Raw genomic sequence first — 27,330 nt, 5'->3', positions numbered from 1 at the left:
CACATAAAGGTTTCTCCCTGTTCCCTCTAAGTAGGGGCATATTTTGTATAAATGAGATTTTTTTTTCTAGGTATGTGTATTTCATCTGTTTCTTTCATGGGTATATGAACAGCTAGAAATGACTCAACTTTTTTAGTCAAGAACCCATACTCTGAGAGAATACCACTACTGAAGTTAGAAATCTTTGTGCCCTAGAGGCCTCCAAGGTCTAGTTTAGTGAACCTTAGTACTCCTAGTGCACTCCTCAGTGCATTCTAGGATGTTCTGGAGCCTTCCCTGTGTGTCTAGAGGCCCCCCACAGTACTCCAGGGCACCCTAGAAGACCCCCAGAGCCATCCAGTGTGCTCTAGGATGTACTAGATGTTCCCCAGTGTGCTCTAAACGTCTCCAAGAGCATCCCAGTTTACTCAAGGGCACCCTAAAGTACTTCCAGAGCTTCTTGGTGTGCTCTACAGTGCCTCATAATGGTAATGAGTGAGTGACTGAAGGAACGAATAGGTCATTCAGACCCATACATCAGAATACAACCATATAAAAACTAAAGTCCATTTGCAATTTTGGAATACACAGAGTAGTGACATATCTTGGGTGTATTGCAGGCATTACTTTGGCCATGCTAAATGAAGCTGTAATAGCTGTCACTGCCGGATGTTTGCATGTTGGTAGCATCCGGCAGCCTGATCTGTAGGTGGAGGGTGGAGGAATTTTGGCATGCAAATGACTTCTCTGTTGGGTCAGCCTGGAGGATATAAATACTGACAGAATCAAACAGTTCACTACTAACTCATCAACGAAGGAAAATGGAGCTATTTTACGCTCTGACATTAATAGCAGGAATTCTACTTGCTTTTATATTATCAGTTTTAATTGAAGCTTCTTATCATTCCTTCATGGCAAAAATTCCTCCTGATGTTGACCAGCCATCAAAGCTCAGCTTCTATAATTGGCTTTTTACTGTCATTGAAATTCTGGTGAGTTTATCATGCTCTGTGATATTGTGATTTTCAGGAAAGGGAAAACGTGAGTAGAACTATGAACCTAGCATTTAAATATTGCAGTTGTGTTTAATGGGAATCATATGGAAACACAGGCTTGGTATTTTAATACTGTCCATAAAAGCAGCCTACATAAGGTGAGCTCTTTTAAATACTGAGATTTGCATGTTTACATTGCAATTGTAACTTGATTGCCTTTTATAATGAAATGATTGGTCCTGTGGAAAACAGAAGGGCTGATGACTGATAAATGAACCTCCTGTATCCCAGGGCACTTCAATCTATTTGAGAATTTTCCTGTAATAATCTTCCTGTAGTAACTGTCATACTCACAATTCTTCTTTCTGCAGTGACTCAACTACTGTGTCTTACTGAATTAGTACAGAATCATGCATGTTGGAGGTCAGCTAACCTTAGAATCATGGAATCCTTAGAGTTGGAAGGAACTTTTATAAACCACTTGGTCCAACTCCCAGCAATGAGCAGGGCACAGCCACAGCTCCATCAGGGGCTCAAAACTCCATCCATCCTGAACTTGGGTGTCTCTGGGGATGGGGCACCACTGCATCTCTGGGCAACCTGTGCAGGTGCCTCACCACTCTCGACTGTAGAAGATTTTCTCCCTGTACCCAACCTAAATCTTCCTTCTTTTAGTTGGAAACCATTTCCCATTGTCCTATCAACACAGGCACTGCTTAAGAGTCTGTCTCCTCATTTCTTATAGCTCCTTTAGATACTGACAGACTGCTCTCAGGTCCCCCAGAGCCTTTTCTTCTCCAGGTCACACAGCCCCAGCTCTCAGCCTGTCCCTGAAGGAGAGTTGTTCCATGCCTTGAATAATTTTTGTGGCCCTAATCTAACCTCCTGATCAAAGTAAGTTCAGTCACAAGAGCTGTTACTACTTCTTATTTATGTGCCTGTAAACTAGACTCTGCTATGTGCTTTGCCAACAGAGTAAGAAACAGCTCTTGCCCAAGACATTCTCGGAGAACGGAAGTAGACCAGATCAGCCTAAGCCTTGTCACCTGTTTAGCAGATATCATTATGGTTGGACTTTATTTATCATCAGACTTGGTGGTCTTACAAGTCTTTTCCAACCTAAAAGATTCCGTGATTCTATATCAAATGGAAGTCTGCAGGAAAAACAGAGTGATGTCATGAATGTTTGTATGGGGTTCATCTCAAGCAGCAGTGTTCTCTCATCCTCTAGGTATATGTAATATACAGTAATACTATAATAAAGTAATAAAAGTCATTTGCAGTGACATAATCAAAGACTTACATGGCTTGCCTAAACCTACGTGCATTCACCAAACCAGGTTTTTCATCCTCCAATGGCCTGTGCCATGTGTACCCATTTGCACTGTCTGTTGTGAAAGAAGAGTTGCTGTCCTCACATATTCCAGACTGCTCTTTGTGTTAAGCTATATATAACCTTAATATAATTAAATGACTGAACGTTATTGTCATTCTGTACTTGGTCTGATGGAAGGTTTCTTTCAGATGTCTCTTTTTACTGAAGCTGCTTCTACAAGCTGGCTTCAGATGGCAGAGTTGATTTTCTTCACAGTGTCTGGTACGATGCTATATTTTGGCTTTAGGAGAAGAACAGTGTTGATAGCACATCAATGTTTTAGATGTTGCTGAGCAGTGCTGCGCAGAGCCAAGGATGCTTCAGTTGTTCAGCTTCTCATACTGTCCTCTCAGTGAGGTGGCTGGGGTGGGGGCAACGGAGCTGGGAGGGGACAGAACCAGAGCAGCTGCCCTAAACTGGCCAAAGGGGTACTTTATATCATATGATGTAGTGAGAAAAACTATAAAACTGAGGAGAGCTGGCCTGGGGGGGGGGTGCTGCTGATCATAACCTAGATGGGCATCGGTCAGTGAGTGGTGAGGAACTGCTTTGAACATCATTTGTCCCACTCCTGCTGTCCTTTGAAGGCCACTAACTCTGACCCATTTGGCAGGTAATTTAAGGGCTGGTTGTACCAACACGTGAGTTGCTTCACTATGCAACGGCTGGGTTATAATGTAAAGTTAAACTTTGCTCCTCACTGGGAAAGAAACTTGCTGATCTGTATGATGAAAGCTTATTAAAAGTTTATGCTGATATCCTCAAACCACCAATTTCAATATATTTTACTCTCCTGCTTTCTAGAGAAAGGTGGGAGAAAAAGGCCTCAATTTGCATCAGACAAGGTTTAGATCAGATAGCAGGAAGAACTGTACCACAGAATGGTGGTTGGGCATTGGGATGGACTGGGCAGGGAGGTGTTGGGGTCCCTGTCCATGGAGATACTTAGGAGATGTGTGGATGTGGCACTTAGGCACAGGGTTTAGTGACTGACTTGGTGTGGTTTCTTGCAAAGCACACCATTCTCATTGCAGTGCGCATGTGCGATGAAAATATCCTGCTCAGTTCTGATGAATGCTGCTCTCGTTGTGCTAGTAACATCTCCTTTTGTACTCCCTGCCATGTATGTTGCAACAAAGACCTCTCTTTTACTGCAGCACAGCACAGTCTTCTGCCCTTTTGCTGAACTTATTTAAGGCATCCCTTAGAAAAGCTGGATCAGCAGTTGAGCATCTACCTTCTAGAGCAGAGGTGCCATACATATGATGCTCCAGCTGCAGCTATGCACACACCCTCTTGAAGGAATCAGTGAAAATCTCAAAAAGAAAAGATGAGAGAAAGCCTACTAGCTCACAACATCACTTCTGTGTTAATCGATTCCTACAGATCTGCATTTAGACTGTGCATACCATACTGTGACACGAAGCTCGGACGATTATTTTGTTTGGCAAAGCATAATGCTTCAAGATGAGTAGGAGAGAGCAATCGTCAAATGGACTCTACAAGTCCATGATGACCACTCAACTGAGTGGGTTTTTTTCTTTGCTATTTCATATGTGATTTCTGAATTAATTTGGAAGTCAAAATCTGGTCACCATATGATCTTCAAAGTACAGAGAAAGTTTGGTCGAGAATTTAGACATTCCAGCAAACAGTTTTTCAAGTTATTGCATGCTGTCATGCTGACTTGGGTTCTTTTTTTCTTATACATACACACATTTCAGAACCTGGCTTATACATTTACCTACTAATACAATCATGTGTATCTAGGAATAGCCATACCTCTTTCCTTTTATTTATTTATTTATTTATTTATTTGAGTGTACTGCAGCTGTTTCTGAAGTACTCAGTAATTATTGGTCAAGGAAAAGTTTTTCAACAGAAAACTGAAAAACATACCAGATTGCCCATTCTTCTTTATGACAGTTTTTTTTTCCCTAAAATTGAAGCTGCATCTGTGATGCCAGGAGATCCTAAGATAAGGAAAGAGGATATTTATACAGAATGTTCTGATACCAAGTTTATCATATATACAATTAATACTTTGCATTTGAGGGCCCTATAGAGAAACCAGGGAGTTAGAGAGTGCAGATGAGATTAAATAACACAGTACAGCAATTCTGCTAACTTCAGCTGACCCAAAATTGTCACTTCAACAAAAACAAAGAAAAAGCACAAATCAGAAACATCACGTTACAGAAGCACAGCTGGCCACTGCTTTAGGAGGCATTGACACAGTACAAACATGTATAATTCTGATGCTCAGAAAAGAACAACACAATCTGCAAATTGCTTGTTACGATTACCATCATTCCAGAAGAATGAATTGTATTAGTTTTAATGGCAATTAATAATTTAATAGGAAAAGAAGTATTGTCCCTAGCAGGAAATGTATCACTTGGCTTGCTCAAAATAAAGAAGATGATCCTCAGGCTATCTCAATTATCAGTAATTGAAAGGCTTTGAATAAGAAGACATTTTGACACACTTAACAAACATACTCTTGTCTTCAGAGTATCTGTTTCCCCTGCTGGATTTAAGGAACTGGCTGAAGAGCCATTTCCTGAATACCGGTGGGATCTTGATAAAGGTAATGGTTTCACTGATGGAGAAGGAGATAAGATTCAGAACTATTCTCACCACGGTCTTTGAAGCAGCACTTCATTACTGATTACAAGCATCACTGATTTCCTTAAACCTTGTTGTCACTGACCCTGAGGCGTGGAGATGATCAAAGACCACTGAGTTAGTGTCAGGGCAGGGACATTTCTATCTCACCTTACCTTCAGTACTTCAGCTGAGGCATCTGAAGTAGACAGTCTCCCTTTATAATCAATGGTGATATCAAAGTAGACATTTCCAGAGCGTAACTTAATACAACTGAAGTTGTAACTGTCCTCTAGAAATGCTTCTTTCTCTTCATAGACCAGAAAAGGAGGCTCAGGCCTCATGACACCTCAGCTGCATACCTGAATAAATTGTTGATGTTATGTGTGATAAAACTAGATCACAGAAATCAGAAGGGATTTATATGGGCATTTAATGGAACAACTATTGCAACAGTCTTTGGGAAATAATGTTATCTCAAATCATGAAGATGTACATTTTCACTTTCACAACAGAAATCACAGAGCTTTTCTTGTGAAAATCCCATACAGTAGCAAATACCCAATACAGTTTTCCTAAATATAACATAGAAAAAGGCCACCTGTGACCTTCTGTGGCCCCAACAGAGTGGAAAGACTCGGATTTTCTATTTTAATTTCTCATTTTTCCTGTTCTATCTAGGCAAAGAAATTAGAAAGTTTGGGTATCTGTAAGAAGCACATACCTATACGGCTGTTTTCTAATGGACTGTGGGCCTGCAGGGCTTCAGAGCTCCTCATAAAGGATCTGCATTTTGATGAGGTGCCAGTGAGGATCTACCTCCCAAGATTACCATCTGCAAGCAAACGGAGAGGAGTCGTCTTTTTCCACGGAGGATGTGGGATGTACGGGAGCATAAGTAAGGAACTGAAAGAGAAAACGTGTTTTCTGTCATTACTTTTTACAATACTTACACTTAGTTAACTATATGTTTTAAAAAATTCTTTTGAACCTAAGAAGTGACTGAGGCTTAGTTTGGACAACCGAGAGACAGAAAGAATGCAACGTTTGTTTTTACTTTTCCAATTCTTTTAATCTGGCCCTTACTGAATATTTAAAATATTCTTTGTAGGATAGTGCACAATTTATGGCCCTTACAGCAAGTGGTGCTGCTAAATAAATGCATCTGTCTTGGTCTGAGAACATGGCAGAAGTTGTTAACTCCTGCATTCCTCTGTTGGATCCCTACCCCAATGGCATACAGCACCCAGGTCCTTTGATTAGCTTGATTTTTATTAATTTATTAGAGAAAACACAGATAATTGCAAATACGTAATTAAAGAAGCTCTAAAAGATACAAACACATACTAAAAAGTGTTAGGATTCTGTAATTTAAGGTAGAATGTATTACTGAGCAAATAAGTAAACCAAGTCTTTTAAATACAGTAAGGACTGAACTAAAGTAGAAGAAAAACCCAGTGTATCTTCAAGTATATCCTAACAGGGATATTGCTGCCCCCTAACTTACTGTGGAGCAGTTTTAATTAATGAGGCAGTTAGGTGGTCATCTCCGTGCACTTCAACTGCAGCGTTAAGTCACCATGAAAGAAGGGAAGATATTGCTGCAAGTGTTCAAAGACATTAACTCCATTAACGTTTGTTCTTCAGGAAGCCACGAAAGAATATGCCAGCACATAGCCAAAAAGTCTGATTCTGTGGTTGTGTCAGTTGGGTAAGTTGGGCTTGAAGAAACTCCAGGATTGTCTGTCCTTATGTAGACACGTGCAAGCCAGCACATGCCATGGAATGATAGCAACGTACACCTGACTCAGATTTATCGATAACAAAAGCAGTTATTAGGATGTTTATTAATCCATTGATTTAATTAAGTGGGAAAAAAAGGAAAGCAGAAGCAGTGCAATTCAGCCAACAGAAGAATGCTAACAGAGAAAGCCTGCACTGCTGCCTCTGCTGTATTTATCTTTTCCTTATTCAACTAATATTCTCCAGAAAGACCACAAGTGCAGAGGATAAAGAGCCATGGCTATGGAGGTGCATCTTGCTCTCATTCACTTTAATGTGACTTTCTTTCATCAAAGAAAGCATGTTGTTGGTTAAGAACTGAACAAAGAGAACCTTATGTTAACATCACTTCCCTATAATCCATTTGTCCCAGTTAACAAAATAATTGAAATAGTTGTCTACAGGAAGCTACTTAGTCACCACAGTACATTCACTGCATGGTGCTTTATAACACAGCATTATTAAATTGCTGTTATTATATTAAAGTGTAATAGTAACATACAAAACCACACTCATATATAATAATAAAATACTGTCAACATAATAATATGAAATATAACAGTAAATGCAACAATCAGTGCCCTCAGGATCCAAAACTCAGTTGGACCTTTGGGTACACAGGATGTACATCTATGGTAACCACAGTCAGTCCTAATGGGACAACTGCAGAGTGCCCTGCTGCCACAAACACTCAGGCCACAGACCGAGTAAATGTTTGGGTTTGTATAACATGGGTGGTGGCGTTGCACTACGTAAGGCCCTGTGTTTGTAAATGATGCTAGAATAAAGCTCGGTGATCTGAATTTTGATCAAAATGGGAGGGGAAGCTGCTCAAGCAATTTACAGACACACGTGTATGTAGAAACTGCTGTCCTTCTGACCTTCCAGGTACCGCTTGTCTCCTGAGCACAGGTATCCAACCCAGAGTTTGGACTGCATCACTGCCACCATCCACTTTTTGAAGACTGCCGAAAACTACGGCGTGGATCCCGATCGGATCATTGCATGTGGGGACAGTGCAGGGGGCACTTATGCGACTAGTACTTGCCAAGAGCTAATGAACAGAACAGACATCCCAAAGATACGTGCCCAGATCTTGATCTATCCATTTCTCCAAGCTGTGAACTTCAATCTGCCATCTCACCAGAAGAATGCTACCATTGGCTTGCTGTCCCTAGAACGGATGGTCTCTTCCATTCTGATGTACCTGAGGAAGGATTGTTCTTTGACAGAAGCTACTTTGGCAGGTTCCCATGTTCCCAAGAGCATGAACTTGAAATATAGGAAATGGATAAATCCAGATCTTATCCCAGAGAAATTTAAACAGGACTATGAGCCACCATTACCCGCCTCATACATACCCCAAGTCCACGAGGAAGTAAAACAAGTGTTCGAGACAAGATTTTCACCACTCTTAGCAGAAGATGCTGTTGTTGGCTGCCTACCTGACACCTGTATTATTACCTGTGAGCATGATGTGCTCAGGGATGATGGGCTGCTGTACAAGAAGCGGCTGGAGGACAACAGTGTCAGAGTGACCTGGTGCCACATCGAAGACGGCTTCCACGGTGTACTGTGCTTTTTGGGCTACGGTGTTTTCTCTTTTCCCTCAGCGAGTAAAATAGTGGATCACATTGTAAACTTCATAAAAGGCTGCTAGAATATCTCTTTGAATGCAGTGAATTACTATGCAGAGTGAGTGCATTTCAGCAAATCATTTAGTATCGAGAAATGATAAGTCGTGATCGTGCAATCTGCTCTGGTTTTCAGTTGTTACTACTTGGAAACACGATGTGGTTTCCATCTTCCTTTCTGTTTTCATACATGAACCGGTATCCTCTTTTTGCTTCTCTTTTTCAGTTTTAACAATTTTTGTTCTTTGACATCACAATTTATACAGCAAAACACACTTTAAAGCCTGAAATATATCAATAATCATAAGTGTATGCATACGGATCACACAAAGGCAGTATGAGAATACAGATAAAATGCTCCCCAAGAGCCTCTGGAGGGTAAAGATTCTTTCACAGTCCCTGAAATGAGCAGTAATCACCACTGATCTAAGGATATATGCAGCCCAAGGGGTTGGACCTGGCTGTAAAATCTGAAGGAGGGAACTGAGTGTATTTGCAGATCTTAGCTTACAGCACAATGAGTGGCACAGAAAGGAGTTACAGAAGTCAAAGCTGTTGGAGCTTCCCATGTAAGTATCTGAGAGAGGCAACTCAGAAGGGTCCTTTGGCCTTTCAGGGTCCCTTCTAACTCAGTTCTACAGTTCAGTGATTCCAAGTGGAACCTGACAAACATCACTGAATGTCCTCTAAGCTATCATCTGTGGAGCTCCTCCCTGAGGGGCATCACTGTATTAAGGGAAGAGATATACATCACGCTTTTGCTAACAAATAATCAAGTTATTAGATGAGAACTTGAGGTATAACACAAAAACAGCACTAAAACTGATAGAATAGTTTCTGTTAATATCCAAAACGAAGGAAAAAAAGTAATTATAGAATCCATCCTTTGAGTTGCAACATCAGGGTAGATTTGTTTTTTAGGACAGATTAACATTTGTAAATGCAGATGCCTGGCTAAGTGCCAGAGCATGTCAAAAGAGCTGGCCATGCAACGCCTAAGAACTGTAAAATATTTCATCACTGTTATGCAATCCCTTTGCTCTTGTAATAGCCATGAAGATTAAAGTGTGGAAAGAAGGCAGGGCGTTATCTTTCTTCTCCACCAGCTGAACTGTGAGTAGGAAGAAAATGCTGGGTTAAATTCTTCACGCTGTCACCATATTAATTAAATGTGGTGACACTGTAGCACTTGTAAACCTCCGGAGCAACCGACAGTTTCTTGTGAATTCTGCAAAATGAAATGATTTTTTTCTCGTACTCCACAGACACAATAGAAATTCAGTTTCATTTTTTTCCTCTTGCTGGTGTTAGTAATTTGCTCTTCAAGCAACAAAATTCTTCCAGGAGTAAACAGTGATGAAGCTCACAAAGTCGCACTGACTGAGGATTGCAGGATTTGTTTTGATAATAGAACTCAATGTGAAATCGGAAGTTTGTTTTGGTTTCTTGGTATCAGGCTCATCTTTATCCAGGGTCAGTTTATTACAGGCACCACATCTTCACTACTTGCTCTTTTGTTGATTCCCAAATGTAGTTTTTAAAGTTTCTGGAATGGAAGTCCCTCCTCCTGTCTGATGCAAGAGAATTTGGTAATCAAAGTGAACTGAAACAAAAGTTCAAAGGCCCCAGCAATGCTGCATGGGACACATTGCCCATCAGTGCCCGGCCTCTCTAGACAATTGACTTTGCATCTGGACACTATGGACACTTGTTTCTGTCATCCTGCACACAGCACCAAAATAAGGAAATATACACGTAAGAAACCAACAAAAGAGCCTCCAAATATAACTTCTGGTGTATGTTTCTCAGATCAGGCCACCCTAAAAGACAGCTGAATCCACCCAGGCTGTGGCTATCTCCTTTAAGGATTAACCCCACACTTTTAAGTAAATTTGATCATAGAATTTCTCCAGCTCATCACCTCATTTATAATAATTTTCCTTCACAAAATCTGAGATTCTTATCATCACCACTGAAGGTCTGCACATTTTTTGTCTCAAGTTTTTGACTTGCCTTCCCTCCACTTCTTGATCAGCATGCTTCTTGAGACCAAATCTGACAAATATGTGAACAAAGGAGAATGTTCTGTACATCTTGGTAAGAAAATAGCACCAATAAAGCTTTTGAACAATGGTGTTGAGTAACAAGTGCAGCCTAGTGGACTGGCTTGTCACGTTCTTGATCCTCTTCATCCTTCTAGTATTTTGAAATGACCACACAACGGATAATTAACTTTTGCAATTTCTTTTTTTCTGTGTTAAATGTCACATAAACATCTCTGTGGTTCTTGGAAAAACCTCTCAAATATGCCAATACGCAATACTCTAAAATATTTCCTCTGCTGCTTCCCCACCTCCCGAGCAGTGACTGCACTGAGCAAAGTCTGCTGTGAACTGTCACACCCCTCTCCCCAAATGATGGGTTCCCTGCTAGACAACCTCTTTCCCCATGCCACATTGGTGTTCAGCAGAGTCCTTTCCATTTTGAAACCCACATCTCTCGTTGGTCACCAAAGTTGCTTTAGTTACCCTTCTGAACACTTTGTACATTCTACAAAGAGCTAAGGATGTCCCTACAATTCTACCTTGTATGTTACATGTTAAAAGATGATCATCCCATCCAATCACAGAGTCAAAGAATCACTCAGGTTGGAAAAGAACTCAAAGATCATCGAGTCCAACCACAAATGCAGTGTGTATTATACTTCAGGTCAGTTCAGCAGGCCATACATATTTTCATTTTTCATCATCTGGACTTAATTTATGGACCACTTTTCAAACTCTGTACTGGTCTACTATTGAGATTTTTCCATGGTCTTTACCTGCAGGTCTTTATTTAATACAAATATTAAGTGGTTTATAATGTCTGCAGTATTATTAGCTCTCTTGAACACAAGCATTTAAATCTGTATTGAGGGTTACAGCCATGGTGGTGCAGATGGGTAACTTGAGAACAGCAAATACAGAAACAAAGCATTCCTTTTTTAGTGGTGACTCCAATATTTTCTAAAATCTCAAAAGCAGAACGATCTCATTATCCCCAGGGAACTTCCTGTCCTCTGATTTAAATAATTATCCATGTCTTACATTCTTAAGCTAGAATGTTTGCTCATACAAATACAGCGTATGTTCACATGAACTTCATAGAACTCATTTTATAATTTCTGAAGTGTGGAATTAGCTTTAGAAATTTTCATTCATTTAAATATTTTTTTCTATTTCCTAGGGAAAGACACAGCATAATTGTTACTACCCTCTTTATTCAGATGCTTTCTGACAGCATGCTCCTCTCACTGTCTACACGTTCAAAGAGCTATAGCCAGGAACTTAAAATACAAGCAGAAACTTGCAAAGAATTATGCACACAAATGCCTTTGAAGGCATGAAGTCATGGCAAGGAATCATGCATGCAAAGAAATACTTATGGATACAATCAGGCACACACAAAGCAGAGCTTGTCAGTGTCTTGTATGCAAGCTTACAGCCAATGGCAGTAGGTGCTGGTGAGGTTTTCACTCAACTCGTTCAGCTTTCCAGTTCACCTTTCCAGCACCAGATGGCTCCCATGCTCCACAGACCTCAAGGAGCACCTTCTGCAGGAGCCCTTTCCCAGCACCTGAGCAGCAGCAGCCACTCACACCTGGTGTGTCACGGAATCACAGAGTAATTAAGGCTGGAAAGACCACTAAGGTCATCAGGTCCAACCACCCACCCATGCCTGTGACTGCTCTAGACCATGTTCCTCAGTGTCACCCTTTTCTTCAAAACCTCCGGGGACGGTGACTCCACCACCTCCACTGACCATCAACAAAGACCACTAAGATCACAAAATCCAACCATTAACCCATCCCCACCATGTCCCCATGGGTTAGATGGTGGAAAGCACCCCAGCTGCAGTGCTGCTGCTTACTAAGAAAAAGCTCTCTGTTCTTCTGTTGACTCCATGGACATTATCAATGCCTCAAATGTTAAATACTACTCTGTATTCCCAAGAAAAACAAAGAAATTTCCCTACTTCGTGACCCAACCAGTTTGTCTCTTCTCCTGCTGTTATCCAGACTTCAGCGCAGAGCTTTCACGTGGATGCTATAACAGTGATGTCGGGGTGCTGGTGGGCTGCTGTGATGTCTCGATCTAGTTACACGTCCAAAAGAGTCCAAGACTTACAGCTCTTGGTAAAGTGACTTCGATAAGGACTGGCACCAAAGAGATTTGAAACCAGCTGAACAATGGGTGGTAAGAACCTTAGAACAATGGCTCTGCCACAGGCATTGCCAGAGGGGCCACATCTGATAGGCATGCTTAGACCACACCTGGCATTGGGACAGCACAACTTCAACAAAGCTGATTAATTGCTTTCACTATTAAATACTAAAGAAGGTAGCTGCAACCAAGTTTTGTGTAATGCTGTTTCCTAATGCTCTTGTCCGAGCTGTGAGAAATCCAACCTGCACCTCAGACTTGTCGAGTTTGAATTTCCTGCTTTCCATTTCCCAAGAGTGTCCCAATCTCCAGGCTACAGGTGACGTGCCTTTCACCAGCACCCCTTATGGAGCTGGGTGACACAGCTGCCATAAGAAAAGATAAACAAACAGGAACCTAAACAACCCTCTGGCGAGGGAGACATTGGGATGGGATGTTGGGAAATGAAAGTCGAAGAGGAGATGTTGGATAACGTGAACAGTGTGGGGAGATGAAGCAGAACGTGGAATAAACTTCTTAGAGAATGAATCCTCAGGCTCTAAGCCTAAGTTCCTTCTTGTTTATTCTAAACAATTAATAAACAGTTTCTGAAGTGAGGAATTAAGAGTGAGACAGTGTGCTTTGTTCTACTGATTTTTTTTTTGTCTTGTTTCAGGTTAAAACTTGGCATAATGATTTGTGTACTGGGAAATAAAAGCATGCTCAAGAGGAAGGCACATACAGAGCACAATATTCTGCTGGTGTCTGAGCCTTGCTACTTGTCCCGTAGCCATCAAGTCCAACTGCAGTTACGTTTCTACCTGGAATGACATCTGTCAGCAACATATTCACGAGAGGACACAGAGTGCAGTATCCTGAGGCTCAACCAAGAGGCTGTTGAAAATATCACCCAACAACCAAACGTAGCAATGGCTGCAGACTTTCATTTGTTAGAGGAAAGATACGAAGGAGGGACAAATCACTGATGCTTCAGATTGCAACTGCTTCTAGTTCTGCAAGATTCGAAGATGTCATTGTATGCCAGTGCACAGCATCAGTCAGTCCATCAGTCAATCAAGTCCCATCCCAAAGTGCAACTTGGCTTTGAGCTGGAGGTGAGGAGCCCAGGCAGACACAAAGAAGGGAGCCACTGCAAATGGGTTTCCTTACGTTTGTTGCACACTGATGCTATGTTACTCTGATATTACCCTGATATTCATCCCTGCAAAAAGCATGTAGGCTAATCCTCATTTAAAACCCCTGTCAGATTTCATTCAGCGCTTTGGTTGAATCTGGGATTCTGGCTAAATGTTTTGTTGGCTTTTGTGAATGAGAAGTGTTAGGAAATACATTAAGATCATGCTGATCTGAAAATTGAGAGTTCCTAATGATGCTTGTTACTGTCTAGAAATGATTCGCATGTTATTAGGTATTGCCTTGCATGACCAAAAATTAATCTTCTAAGCACTACGCATCACGTGCAGTTACATGTAAAGTGCTGGCCGAGCTCTGCAGCATGAGAGCAACGCCCTGGGTTGGACTGGGCAGGGTTTGGAAGTGGGCTGAGGGGAGAAGGAGAAACAGAATGAAAGGTGGAAGTGGTGGCAATGGGCAATTGGACTGGGTGATCTTAAAGGTCTTTTACACCTGGAATGGTTCTGTGATTCTATGATTCTCTATACCTCCTCATACAAAATTGTCACACATCATCTGCTATCAATCTCCATAGCACGTCTCAAATCAAAGGTTGACAAAAATCAATGGCTTGAAGATCAGGAATAGGGTAAATGCATTCTAGATGGAGGTGTGTGCGTATGGACACATAAGCAAACAAGACATTCATATGACCAGCACCAACAAAAGGTGAGGAGGTACATCTGCAACGCTGAAAGCTAGATTTCACCAGAGGTCTGAAAAAGGAAGGTGTGGGGGCACAGTATATCAAGAAATCAAACAGCTCTGAAGGTGGTTACTAAGAAATCCTGTTGCACATGAACTCAGAAATAATACAGGCTCGACTGTATTCAAGCATTAGGGAGAGACGTAATAAGTTTTTATCTTCTTGTAACACTGATGATATGTCAGGCACACATGGTAATGGGCACAGAACCAAAACACGTTAGCTGTAAATATGAAAAACTGCTTATGCAAGCCTCCCTCATGACTAATTGTTACTGTCTGTTTAATTGTATGGTTTGATTGCCACATGTTTTCACCTTCCTATCGGGATTTTTAAAAGCTGGATGATGGGATGTGAAGGGAATTGCTAAACCTGCGCCTTTACCTTCAGAAATACTTCAAAAGTCGGAGGGGGAAGGAGGGCACTGCTGCTCCTTCCATTTGCCTCATAACACCGCACCAAGATGGAACTTCTCGTCACCATTTTCCTTGTTGTTCTGACTTTATTTGTGGCAATGGTATTCTACTATGAACACCCCACAGCAAAAATCCCACCTGGATTTAGTGAGCGCAAAAAGCTTTACGCTTTTCACTACATCATGAACTTTGGTTTCGGTATGGTAAGTACACTTGGCTTAAAGCTGCATTTTTAATTTGATTTCTGATAGAGGGATAAGGGGTCGGTGAAATGTTTTACAATCAATACATGGCAAGCACACAGCTGGGTTTATTTGGTAATGTGAGCACCATTGTGAATACCTGTGGCTCAGCCCCACTGCCTGCTGTGCAACATGGAGAATAAGATTCTGCAGACAGCATCATACCTCATGTTTTTTCCAGTGGCTTAAGTTCTAGCTTTTAAATCCTGCAGCCTGAAGCAGTGCTGAGGCTGCTGCATGATATATGCTAAACTTCTGCTCTGCACAGCACTGCGCTTATGTACAGAATGAGCAACTAAACGATGTACTGAGCTCAGCTCTCCCCTATAAATACACGACTACTTCTGAGCCATCTGAAAGGCAGGTGCTACATTCATCTTTCACTTTCAGAGTGTCTATGAGGCTTCCTATTTTGAGCTAAAAAAATGCTCCTGTGCTGGCTAAATCAAGCTTCTTTTCTTTCAAATGATGAAAAAAAAATGTTCCCTTTCTTTGGGTCGTGCATGACACTTCACTGAAATTCCATCTTCTACTGCTATTATTTTGTTCTCCTTTTTCCCTGCTACACTGCTTATTACATTTTGTTTAAAGTCAGACAGTAAGTTCCTAGGGACGTGACTCACTATGAGCCCTGAGGAGTGCCTCACCCAGGTCTGAACACTGCTACAATAGTGAAGCAGTGCAATAGGACAGGACAGCAACTGAAGTCACATGAAGTTTTCTTACATTTACTGTGCTATGTGTGGAGCTCCACATTTTCAAAACACTGGTTGAATGGCCTCTTTCCATCAAAGTTTTATCTTGGTGTAATTTGTATGCAGGAGGGCAAACTCTCTGGTAACTAATGTAGTTCTCAACTTCAGATCTTATCGTTTCATATCCATGCTGTTGGCCAGTGAGAGGGCCAAGGAAAAGCACTGTGCCACACCAGGAGCAAAAGATAAGATGATTAATGTTAAACAAAAGCGTAAATGCAAGTGAAGTTTGAGTCAGAAAGTCATAAAATCATTAAGGTTGGAAAGACCTCCAAGATCACCAAGTCCTACCAACAACCCATCCCCACCACTCACCACGTCACTCAATGTGACATCCACCCTGCAGGGGCTCTGGTTGCTGCAGTCCAAAGTTGCCAGATCCTCTCCAGGGAAGGCAACCCATTAGGATAAAGCTATAGGGAAAATTAAAGACTTCTACAGCAAATCCAGACAAAAGATGCATGTGAAGTCACTGGAGACAAAATAGTTTGATGTAACTGTGCACAATCCAGTAAGTTTTATGAAGAACTACCCGCATTCACCTCTGAGGATATACTTAAATAAAATGAGGTATGTCTTAATCAAATTTATGCACTGAAAAATCTACACATTCTTTATTTTACAGGATCAGTCTAGCATTTGGCCTATAAGAAGAAAAACAGATAGATTTTAGAGGTAGCCAGAGGACACAGGACTAACTCTGTCTGGGAAACTGAGTTGCAGTGAGGTGCAAACGTGGAGGGGATGATTACATTATGCTACCTACTGCATTAATAGCTCTGTAAGCATCTTGGACCCAGTTTCTTCTAGTAATGACTTAGGCAGAAGGGCTGGCACAGCATGCAACACGCATAACTTCTGTGTACCTGTGCAGGGAGAAGAAAGGGCTCTAACACTGCAGTTAGCACAGCTGTCACCTCCCTTCTGCAGGCAGCGCTGCTCCTCTGCCTGAGCATGTGTCTGCACTCCCACTTCCACTTGGGTTCCTCTCTGCCTTTCACACTGCTTTCCTCTTGGAGCACAGCACTGCACTGTGAGTGACTGCTGGTGGCCACACACTTGGTGCACGGATGGCAGAGGCACTCAGGTGACAGCACTTCACATGAGGTCACTATGCAACCAAACAGTCCGACGACCGCTTTACAAACCATACTGAGCAGCTGCACATATTTGCAAATGCCAAAACGCAGGTCGTGTTTGATGGACTTGGTTAATTATCTGTGAAAAGGCAAGTTGTATGAACAGGAAGATCCTGAAAATGGGATCTCTGATAATAAATTGGTGGTGAATAGCTTAGGTATATTCTAAGTGTGCCTGTACCAGCCTGGTCTTGCAGCTGATGTGGAAAGGATGGCTTTTTTTCGGGAACTGTAGGTGAAAACACAGTGCCACATTCTGAGAGAGCTGGAAAATGGACTTGAAACAGCGAAAATGCCAACGCTGATGATTCTTATCACTGTGCAGTTTAAAACACCACCACCAGATAAAAATTTTGTCTGCATATTACCGGAAATAAATATGAAGTTTACATGTCCTGATCCCAGTAACTGATGTTCTGCATAATGGAATGGAATGGAAAGCCCCAAGCTCAGGCTGGAGGGGCTGTGAGCACTGCTGGAGCTGTGGGTGTCCCTGCTCAGTGCAATGGGGTTGGACCTGGTGGCCTTTAGGGTCCCTTCCAGCTCAAACCATTCAATGATCCTCTGATAGGATATATGTGGCAGTTGTACTTTGTTGCAGTAATCCACAGTAGATAATCAGAGCTAACAGTGAAGTGACTGAGAGTAATATAAACGAACACCAATCTCAGTCAAAGTGTCACACATTTAACAACAGTTGCCTGTTAGACTGTCAGCATTAAGCACAGCAGCTGATAAGGACTCCTTTTTTAGTTTCTTTTTCTTCTTTTTTTTTTTGTATTTCCATGACAAAAGTACAAAAGTGATCTGTATAATATACAAACAACGTAGTTAATTACAGTTGTAACCTTTACTGTTACAAAAGCACTAGTGTGAAGAAAGAGAATACCAGAGGGCACTGAAGGATTAAAGAAACAACAATTATTTTCCCGTGGTTATCATACAGGAGATTGGTAGAAGTAACCAATATGAGAATAAAACTGGACCACAGAATGATCCCTCTTGCACAGGGGATCAGCTCCTCAAATGTCATAAAATGAGATACCTACACCGAACTTTGTGAAAGGTGAAGTGAAAGACAGGTGACTCTCACAGTGGGATGTGAAGACATGAGCTGTATGTAAATTCTTTTTGAAATACATACACAGGAATAATGGCAGCACAGCAAACCATCCAGTCCAACCGTGTCCAAGGCTCAAGAGTACCTTTGTTCAGGAGCTGGCTGTGGAAGATGCTATGGAAAAATGATCTTCTAAGGGCTGCTTCAAGACCTACCAAGTGGAAGTAATTGACACGTCTGTCTCCTATTAATAGCTTGAGATTTACTCCATGAATAGAGACTAAGCCAGGATTTCACTGCTGCAGAATGAGATTGTTTGTAAAACATCATGCTGTCATCTAGTATTTCTAAGATTTGCACTGATTTGTGGTTTCTTTTCCTTCATTAACAGGCAATAGTACTGGAAAAACTTGGAATCATGTCAGAGGTCAGCTTCATCAGAACAGTAATGGATGGAATACCACCACCAAAAGATAAGCATCTTATTATCACGGACTTAGTCTTCGAAAAGGTTGAAGTAAGACTGTACCAGCCAAAAACATCAACCACTGGCCAAAGGAGAGGAGTCCTCTACTTTCATGGCGGGGTTGGGCGGTTTGGAAGCATTCGTAAGTAATGTAAATACTGTAAACTAAACATGCACTGTAATTACTGACCTACCATGGCATTTATTAAACTATGAGAAGAGGTAGTTGGTTAATTATGATAAATTAAAAATAATCATGTCAGGACACAGGATCATTTTATTTACGAGCAGGAGGTATTCTATTAAATTATCTTTACACAGACTGTGTGCCTAGAACTCCTCTGATCACTTGTTCATCTCCCTCAGGTTTATGAGAAAAGTTGAGAAGTTCATAAGAATTTTCTTTCTCTTTATCCAAGGGCCTGATCTGTGCTCACAGCCATGTTCAAGCATGGATGTGCATGTGTGTATTATTATGTTTGCTCACAATGGAAGTGCTTAGAAGGAAAAAATACAGTTTGGAAGTTGGAATGGAAAGGGGTGAGCAATCAGACTGGGGTCACTTGTACAGGAAAAGGTGCAAGATTTAGCTGCTTTTTTTTTTAATTCTTAATTGGCTCTCATCTTCAATCCCACTTTGGCTATGGCAGCAATGGTGCTTATATTATCTTTTCAGTGAGGAGACTGAAACAATGGATGGTAAAAATTCCAGTAGTCTTTCTGTCAAGAAGATTCTGGCAAATAAAGCTATGAGCGATGTCCAGATTAGATCACACCAGCAGTAGGAAGTTTACAGTGAAGCTATAACCACAAAACAGAGATAAAATCTTCAGAATATTTGATTCTGACTTACATTTAAAGCAAGTTGCAATTCAATTGAAAGATATTTTTATGTTTTCTTTACACAGGAGCCTATGAAAGAACATGCCGCTATCTTTCCAGGAAAACCAATTCAGTGGTTGTGTCTGTTGGGTAAGTAGGGTTAATCCAAGCACAGTGCAGCAGCCCTTCCTATCTCCTCCTGGGTTCCTAATTCTTTAATGCATTAGTTCCTGAAAGCCATGCTCGCTGCAAACCCCATAGAGCACTTGTACATAACGATCACACGTGCTTCACTAGCACTAATGACTCTTAGAAAGAATTACTCAACTAATCCCCACTTGCTAATTTCCAAATAAAATCCATTGGAATAATTTGTAGCTACCATTGGATGAGGACAGTTTTATTTCCTAAAGCCATGCACATAACTTGAAGCCAACACCGTGTTAGAAATACCTGTTAAAAGCACAACTGCCCAGACTCCTCAATACTCATTTCATTCAGAGTTCTGAAAATGTGTGTGTGCTCACGGAGTCCACATCTAACCTGAAATTCATCCCAGATGAAAAATCTAACATCTTTTTTTCACGAGTGGTAATGCATTTTTAAAAGAACCACATTTTAGAAGTTCATGCCTTGGAACTGGATTGAAATGGCACTAATTGCTATTTACATCCTAAAATGCTCAGAGCCATTAGCTCTAGTTGATTCTGTTTGTAAAGAACTCAGCTTTAAGGAAAACACTGAAGATTTTTTGTATTTTGTGATAGATTTTCTACACTCATAATCTCTATACACTTTGATTTCTAATGAGAACTGCTGATAGCTGATTCATATGTACATGCCTGGCCATCTAATTCCCCAATAACCCAGGATGTGTCCTCAGCCAGCTGAAAAATAGGGAACTAACAATATGTGTTGCAAAGAGACAATAATACACTGAACCCCTTCATACACTACAAGCAGTAAATAAAGATTGCTCTGAAAGTAATGTCTCCTATTTATTTCCATGAATACAAAAGATACATGGATTCCAACAAAGAGCACAGTAGCACTATTAGATGGAGCAAATTATCAGCTACTTTTCAATGTAGTCACCAGCAATGAATAAAAGCCTGCATGCCACGCACATCCAAATCTGCACCAGAGGAGGTGACCACTGTCAAGGCTACAAAAATTCACCCCCCACCCCTCACTGTGCTCACATCCACTGTTACATCTCCATAAATGTTCAGCAAGTGTCAAGGAACGTCAATGGGATGTAATTTTTCTGCATGGAGGAATTAAATTCCACCCCTTTGCTCCATGTGCACTTCCATGTCAGATGCCAGTGTATCAGACTGTCCCTCTGCTGCCATTGATCACACAGCAACAGAATGTGATGGGATATTGGTGGGAATGTTCAACATCTACTGCTGTCCCACCAACATCTGCCCCTGATGTCCTGGGCCAACATCATAAAATAGGAGGCCTTCCTTCTGGCACAGCCCTCATATATCACAAGCAATAACGATTATAATTTCTGTTGCTGTGATTATAGTCTCGGAATATTTTCCCATCTTCAGAATGAAATGTATGAATGCATGAATGAATAGACAGCAAGGGGACCACTCATTAGATATGACCATGTTGAAACCCTTCTACTCCTATTTAGGTATCGCCTAGCTCCGGAGTACCCATACCCAACCCAATTCCAGGACTGTCTCACTGCCACCATACACTTCATGAAGACGGCACAAGATTATGGAGTAGACCCTTCCCGCATTATTGTCTGTGGAGACAGCAGTGGAGGTACAATCACTGCTGCTGTTGCCCAAGCACTGGTGAACAGAAGAGATGTCCCAAAGCTGAGAGCACAAATCTTAATATATCCTTTTCTCCAGGCTGCAGACTTTGATTTGCCTTCTTATCAGCAGAATGCCAAAATTCCTGTTTTGATAAGGGAACGAACCATCATTCTTGGTTTGAAGTATCTCAATAAAGACTTGTCTGCCGTAAACACATTACTTAAAGGTACCCATGTTTCAGCAGAGAGAAGACAGAAGTATCAGAAATGGTTGAGTGCTGATAATATCCCTCATGAATTTAAAACGAGAGGCTACACACCTCCAGGACCAGCACCATACTCAGAAGAACTCTACAAACTGGCCAAGCCTTTTCTTGAGCCTTTATTTTCACCACTGCTGTGTGAAGACAGTGTCATTGCCCAACTTCCTGAGACTTTCATTCTGACCTGTGAATATGATGTGCTTAGAGATGATGGACTGCTGTACAAGAAACGATTAGAGGATCACGGCATAAAAGTGACCTTGTGCCATCTGGAAGAGGGGTTCCACGGAACAATATTCCTAGCTGCTTATGGTAAGGTGGTGACATTCCAATCTGGAATTAAAGGCCTGGAAAAGATAACAAAATTTCTAAGATTGATGTAAACTTCCTTCATTTGCTTTCCCTTCCTGATTCCTATCTCTCCCTAACTGCAAAGACTTTTTTTCCAAAACACCCTCAGTTTTCCTTCTGTTAAATATCTGAAATTTCTGCATTGGCTCTGCCTGTTTTTTTTTTACCCAAAAAATAGATTTTGTGACAGTTTTCACTTCGTTTTTACTTATGATTGAAGAAAGACAAAATCACCTGATTTTGCCTACCATCTCTTCACAGTTTTCTCCTCTACCCATAAGAGGTCTGGGACCCATGACTAATGTTTCACAGTGCAGTTCAGCTTAACAAAGTTCTGGTAATATTAATATATCAACTGAAACTTGTGGACAACTTGAGGGACATAATGGAGGATGTATCTACAAATTAAGTGCATAACAAGCATGGTCAATGATGTATCAAGGTCTGTATCTGATGAAAGCTGAGTTTGAGATGAGCTTGAAGAAAACTGAATGAAGCAGAAAAGGTGTGGGCATAAACATAAGAGAATGAAGTCTCAACTTTGCAATCATACTTCAGTTCTGGGACCCCCAGTTCAAGAGAAACCCAGGCTTATTGGAAAGAGTCCAGTGTAGGGCCACCAAGATGATCAAGGGCCTGGAGCACCTCTGCTGTGATGGGAGGCTGAGAGAGCTGGAACTGCTCAGCCCAGAGCAGAGGAGGCTCTGGGGGATCTTTTCCATGTGTTTAAGGACCTGAAGGGTGAGTGCAGAGAGAAGGAAGCCAGGCACTTGTCAGTAGTGCTGGTGCCAGGACAATACGCAATGGGCACAAACTGGACCACAACAGGATCTGTCTAAATGTCAGGCAGTACTTGTGTGTTTTGTGGATGATGGAGCACTGACATGGGCACCAGAGAGGCTGTGGTCTCACTTCCTTGAAGATCTAAACCCACCTGGAAGTGGTGCTGGTGTTCATGGTGGCCCTGCTGGGGCAGGGTGGGACCAGACATACCCAGAAATATCTCCAGCCCCAAACAGCCAGGGATTCTGGGATTTTGTGAAGTGCAAAGACAGGAGGTCTGGAAACAACTAGTCCTGAAACTATAGATGCTGCCAAGAAGTATTGCTTAATGCAGCATCTATTTAAAAATGCACATACACTTCTTTATATAGGTACAGAAAAATGTGGATGCACAGTAATATCAGTCACTGTACAAAAAGCACAGTCTGAAGCAGAAAGCACTTCCCCACAGAAGGATGATGAGCAGTGCCATGGCAGAGAAAGGAGAGTGAAGGAAAAAGAAAAGGAAACATAAAAAGGAAAATCAAAGTTTGTGTTGGCGTTAAATGGTTTATAACAAACAGACAATAAGGATGAAGTGAAACAAAAGAAAATAGAAGACTATAATAATGGTGTCAAGAGAATGACAAATGTCACCATTTAATACACGTTGGACACATCATGTCTCTAGAGTGGGGCTTTCCTCCTCAGCTGGCACTTAATTCTCTCCTGCAGTAGGCTTTAAAGGTATGATATGAAACTTTATATCTAACCATCACAAATTATTGCTGTACAATAGGTACAAAGATACTTCTCAACATGAGCTCATTCTAAGCTTCATTAATGCACAAAAGCAGAGACTCCTCAGACTGAATGCTGTAAATCTCTTTGGGAAATACCTCATATGTACTCTACTGTTGAAGAAATGACGTGGAATTTCATTAATGTGATCAAAAAAGGCAAAAGAAAGAAATAAACACATGGAGATAGAGCATGCAGTGAAGTTCATTTTCTCAAGAAAGGAGGCTAACGCCTACAGCTTTCAAAGAAAAAGAATAGCTGATAGGTAGATAATCTGTAGTAAACAAAATATTTATGACTTACTTCATTAAATGCTCTGATTTCCAGATTTTTCAACAACCTTAGAGAGATATTTTGCTGAAACCACAGAATCATAGAATCACCAGGGTTGGAAAAGACCACCAAGATCATCCAGTCCAACCATCCATATTACAACTATTTCCCCACTAAACTATGTCCCTCAGTACAACATCTAGATGTTTCTTGAACACCAGGGATGGTGACTCTACCTCCTCCCCGGGCAGCCTGTGCCAGTGCCATTAAACCCAGGATTCCCTGCTGTCAGTAAAATCAGTTAAAATGCTACAGGTACACGGAGATATGAGGAGAATGAGCTTATTGTCCATGATCAGAACTGACAATAAATTCCGGGAGTTCAACAATTCCCTAGCAAACAACATAAGCAAGTTTCTAATCAGAGTATACTTGAAATCTGAAAGGTTTTCCCAGTGTTCTATTTTCAGATACAGATTTATATTCTTTGATGTCTAACTAATACAAATAATTATATGAAATATTTTGCACCTCCATTTTACCTGCACTGTGATAAAAGTAGTTTGTGCCCACCATTTGGCATTTAACTTAGGTTTGTGCTGAGGATTCACATCAATACTGAATTACTGAGATGGAAGACAAATCCTCAAATAAAAATCTCATTGTGATGTAAATAGACTTGTTGCACTCCATTAACTCATTTCTTATTCTGATATTGGACATTTGACACTACCATATATATTTTCTACCCATCGCTGTCTTACTTAAACTATAGTCAAAAGCGCAGAAAACTGCAGACAATTATGTGAGGGAAGTCTTCAGCTAGAAGATACAACAGAAGGATGCTCTCCAATGCTTGACATGATGATGTTATTTATATTCAGCAAACTGGAAAACAAAGCCTGCCAGAACAATGTGAGTGCCATTTAATTGCACTCACAAAAACTAAAAAAAAAAAAAGAGGAAAATATGCAAGGCTACTCAACATGGCCTTTCAGAATGAATACAATTTGAATGATCAAAATAGCAAAAACCTACTTTTTTTTTCCTGATTTTGAGGCAGTCATATCAATTAGGATGGACTTCTGAAGGTTAACTATTTTGCACATGGGGAACCAGTGCCACTAATTTTGAGATTCACTTCCTTCATTGACGTGGGTGGCAGTTTGGTCATAAATTGACAGAAGAGGACACTCATTACACTAAAATACAGAAGACATGAAAATGAAACAAAGAATAAGGCTAGTAGCTGTCAAATATCCCATGGGCTAAAAAAGCCAACAAAGATGACACGCTGAAGGTACTACAGATCTTTTCTTTAATGACTCAACTAGTAATGAAATAACTGGTACTTGCAAACTTTCTGTACTCAAAGTAAAATCTCAGCATCAAGTATTCCTTTAACAACGAGAGCCTTTTCTTAGCTGAAGTATCTTACAGGACCATCCCACACCAATTAGCCAATGCTTCGTGCTCATATCAGATACCAGCTGATGATCCTCTCCAAGTTTCACTTCCCTTAGATCTCCACAGATCATCTTCTCACCGTAAGGGAACTTTATATAGATATGTATTAATTATTTCATTTAAAGGACATACTTCATTGCCTGCAATTAAAGCAGAAAAAACTCCAGTCATCACATTCTGTATCTTTTTGACACAACCATGCAGACAAACACCGGGTGGGAAAAACTGTGCATAAGAAACAGTGTAGTGACATCACAAGATGTCAGAATTCAGTTTTTTTTCAATGTAATCTGAATAACCTGGCAAAGATCTCTGCACTCTGGGCAGAAATATAAAATACGAGTGCCCAAAAGATGTTTCAGAAGGTCATTGAGTGGTTTAGACACTCCAAAGCTGTGCACTCCTACACCCCAGGTGCAGTGCCCAGCATTTTCCTTTGCTCAGCCTTGAGCAATTGCTGATTGCCCAATGATCCCCCCTACCCACATCCCTCTGCAAGGCCTCTTGTTCCTCCTGGGAGCCAGCAGGATCTCCCAGCTTGGTGGCAGCAGCAGATGTGCTGAGGACACACTGCACTTCTGCTTACCTGAACACTGGGAGTCTTGGATCTGGCCACAGAAAGTTGAGGCTGGTTGCTGTTTTGATGTCTACATTCAGACTAATGACTTTAAAAGAGTACATCTTGGTTTGGCGACCTGGAGCAGTTTATTTGGACTCCATTCACGTGGAGAACAGTTCATCCATTTGGAGGAACAGAACCTCTCAGCTGCTGAGGCACAGAGGTCCAAGAACTCACCCACATTACAAAATCCTGCATTAACAAAGGCCTTCTGTAAAGCCATCATTTTAAAAGGTACCTGAATTGAATGACATCAGACCTGAGTTTTTCACTGCTGAATGTAATACATAGTATTAACTGTCAATTTCATTTGAAATTTTTGTCATGGTACAGCTATCTACAGCAGAATTTGTTAGCAGAAGTTTAACCTAGAGGTCATTTGGAAGGGATAGGACATAGGACCAGAGGTGGGGGTGGGCTGGAGGTGGACTTGGTGATCTCAGAGGAGCATTTTCCAGATTCTGTGATTCTATGATATACCTCAAAGCAGACTCGAGGGGAAGAAAGGAAAGGTTAAATCAAGATTCATGGCAGACTACATAGATGGTGACTTTCAGTCATGAAGAAGAGCAATCTGCACAAGGAGTGGCTGCTAATTTGGGTGACGAGGTGGAGATAACAACAAGGGACGACACGGAAAGATGGGCAGGAGGCAGATACACTGCACGTTAACAAACAGTACAACTTAGCATGCACTAATCTGTAATTTCTAAAAACTAATGTGTCCTTACAAAGGACACAGTAAATCAGAAGAGAAGATCAGAAGAGCTTAACAGGTGTGAAGAGGTCTGAGCTGCTTTCAGTCATTTCCTTACATACATAAGATTCCTACTTGCTCTAATTGGTAAAACTGAAGTTAGTTGCACTGCATTTGGAGTCTAACTGTCCTACTGCATTATCTGGGGTAAATAAACACATAAAGCCAGGTAGATCACATTTAAGGAGTGTTTCATTTAGAAAGGTACATTAAAACCAAACAAAACAAGAAGAAACATAAAGAGAAAATAGCAGTAGGTATTAGTTTGGCTTGTAATTATTTTTTCTTATTTTTTTTTTCTTTTTGTTGTTACGACTTCCGTTTAGTTACTAAAGCTGGTAGTGATTGAATCAGCACCTCAGTCATTACACACCAGCACTTCGTCACATATCAGCTCCTGTAGTACTTCCTGATCTACCCGTAGTGGTGCTGCAATCATCAACTGTTTCCTAACACAGCCCACAACCACCTGACATTCACATAACTCACGAGCAACAGCCACCCTGGCACTTCAGCCTTGGTTTGGTTAAAGCTGCCTGACTCTCACGTTGATAAATGATTGATTTGAAGAGTTTTGTGCATTCTCAGGCTACAAAGAGGTCTGTGATTGCCCATCTAGATCAGCTTTACAACCAACCAATCCACATGGACTGCTGGAAACAAGGAATCTCTGCTCAGCAGAACCTATGAGGGATTGATATCAATTGCAATATCTCTGCTTGTATTGCAGGCACAAAATGGTTGACCGGAATGGCAAGAACTGAAACATCTCTGACCAAGCATCAGTGGAAAAGAAAGTGGTGTGCAGCAACTGATTGTTTAAGTCACTTATGTGTATCAAAATAGGAGGCACCAAACGTCATGAGATGGTTTTGAATATGAGCACTTTCAGAAGGACTAA

At 41.1% G+C, this 27,330-nt stretch overlaps 2 protein-coding genes and 1 long non-coding RNA gene across 3 annotated transcripts in view; 2 read left to right on the top strand and 1 right to left on the bottom strand.

Annotated features, from left to right (window-relative positions):
- Window positions 1-27,330, bottom strand: part of LOC136049712 (uncharacterized) — a 134,030-nt gene that overhangs the window by 5,202 nt on the left and 101,498 nt on the right. The window contains exons 4-5 of the long non-coding RNA XR_010622329.1: window positions 5,681-5,862; window positions 4,249-4,322 (exon numbers count right to left, since the gene is read on the bottom strand). This is a non-coding gene — a long non-coding RNA (uncharacterized LOC136049712). The remainder of the gene's footprint in view (window positions 1-4,248; window positions 4,323-5,680; window positions 5,863-27,330) is intronic.
- LOC136049709 (arylacetamide deacetylase-like 3) lies at window positions 5,771-8,556 on the top strand. The gene is made up of 3 exons (XM_065738166.1): window positions 5,771-5,854; window positions 6,604-6,667; window positions 7,627-8,556. Exons 1-3 carry the CDS (start codon window positions 5,839-5,841, stop codon window positions 8,396-8,398), a joined length of 852 nt encoding a protein of 283 aa, XP_065594238.1. The 5' UTR covers window positions 5,771-5,838; the 3' UTR covers window positions 8,399-8,556.
- LOC136049518 (arylacetamide deacetylase-like 4) lies at window positions 14,917-21,843 on the top strand. The gene is made up of 4 exons (XM_065737816.1): window positions 14,917-15,072; window positions 18,457-18,673; window positions 19,440-19,503; window positions 21,005-21,843. The coding sequence occupies exons 1-4, from the start codon at window positions 14,917-14,919 to the stop codon at window positions 21,780-21,782; spliced, it is 1,215 nt and encodes a 404-aa protein (XP_065593888.1). The 3' UTR covers window positions 21,783-21,843.

The sequence above is a fragment of the Cyrtonyx montezumae genome, unplaced genomic scaffold (assembly GCF_038088225.1).
Source record: "Cyrtonyx montezumae isolate F1298 unplaced genomic scaffold, pur_monq_1.0 scaffold_21, whole genome shotgun sequence".
Taxonomy (NCBI): Eukaryota; Metazoa; Chordata; class Aves; order Galliformes; family Odontophoridae; genus Cyrtonyx; species Cyrtonyx montezumae.
Note: the sequence above shows the minus strand (reverse complement) of the source record. Positions and strands in the feature narration are given on the sequence as shown.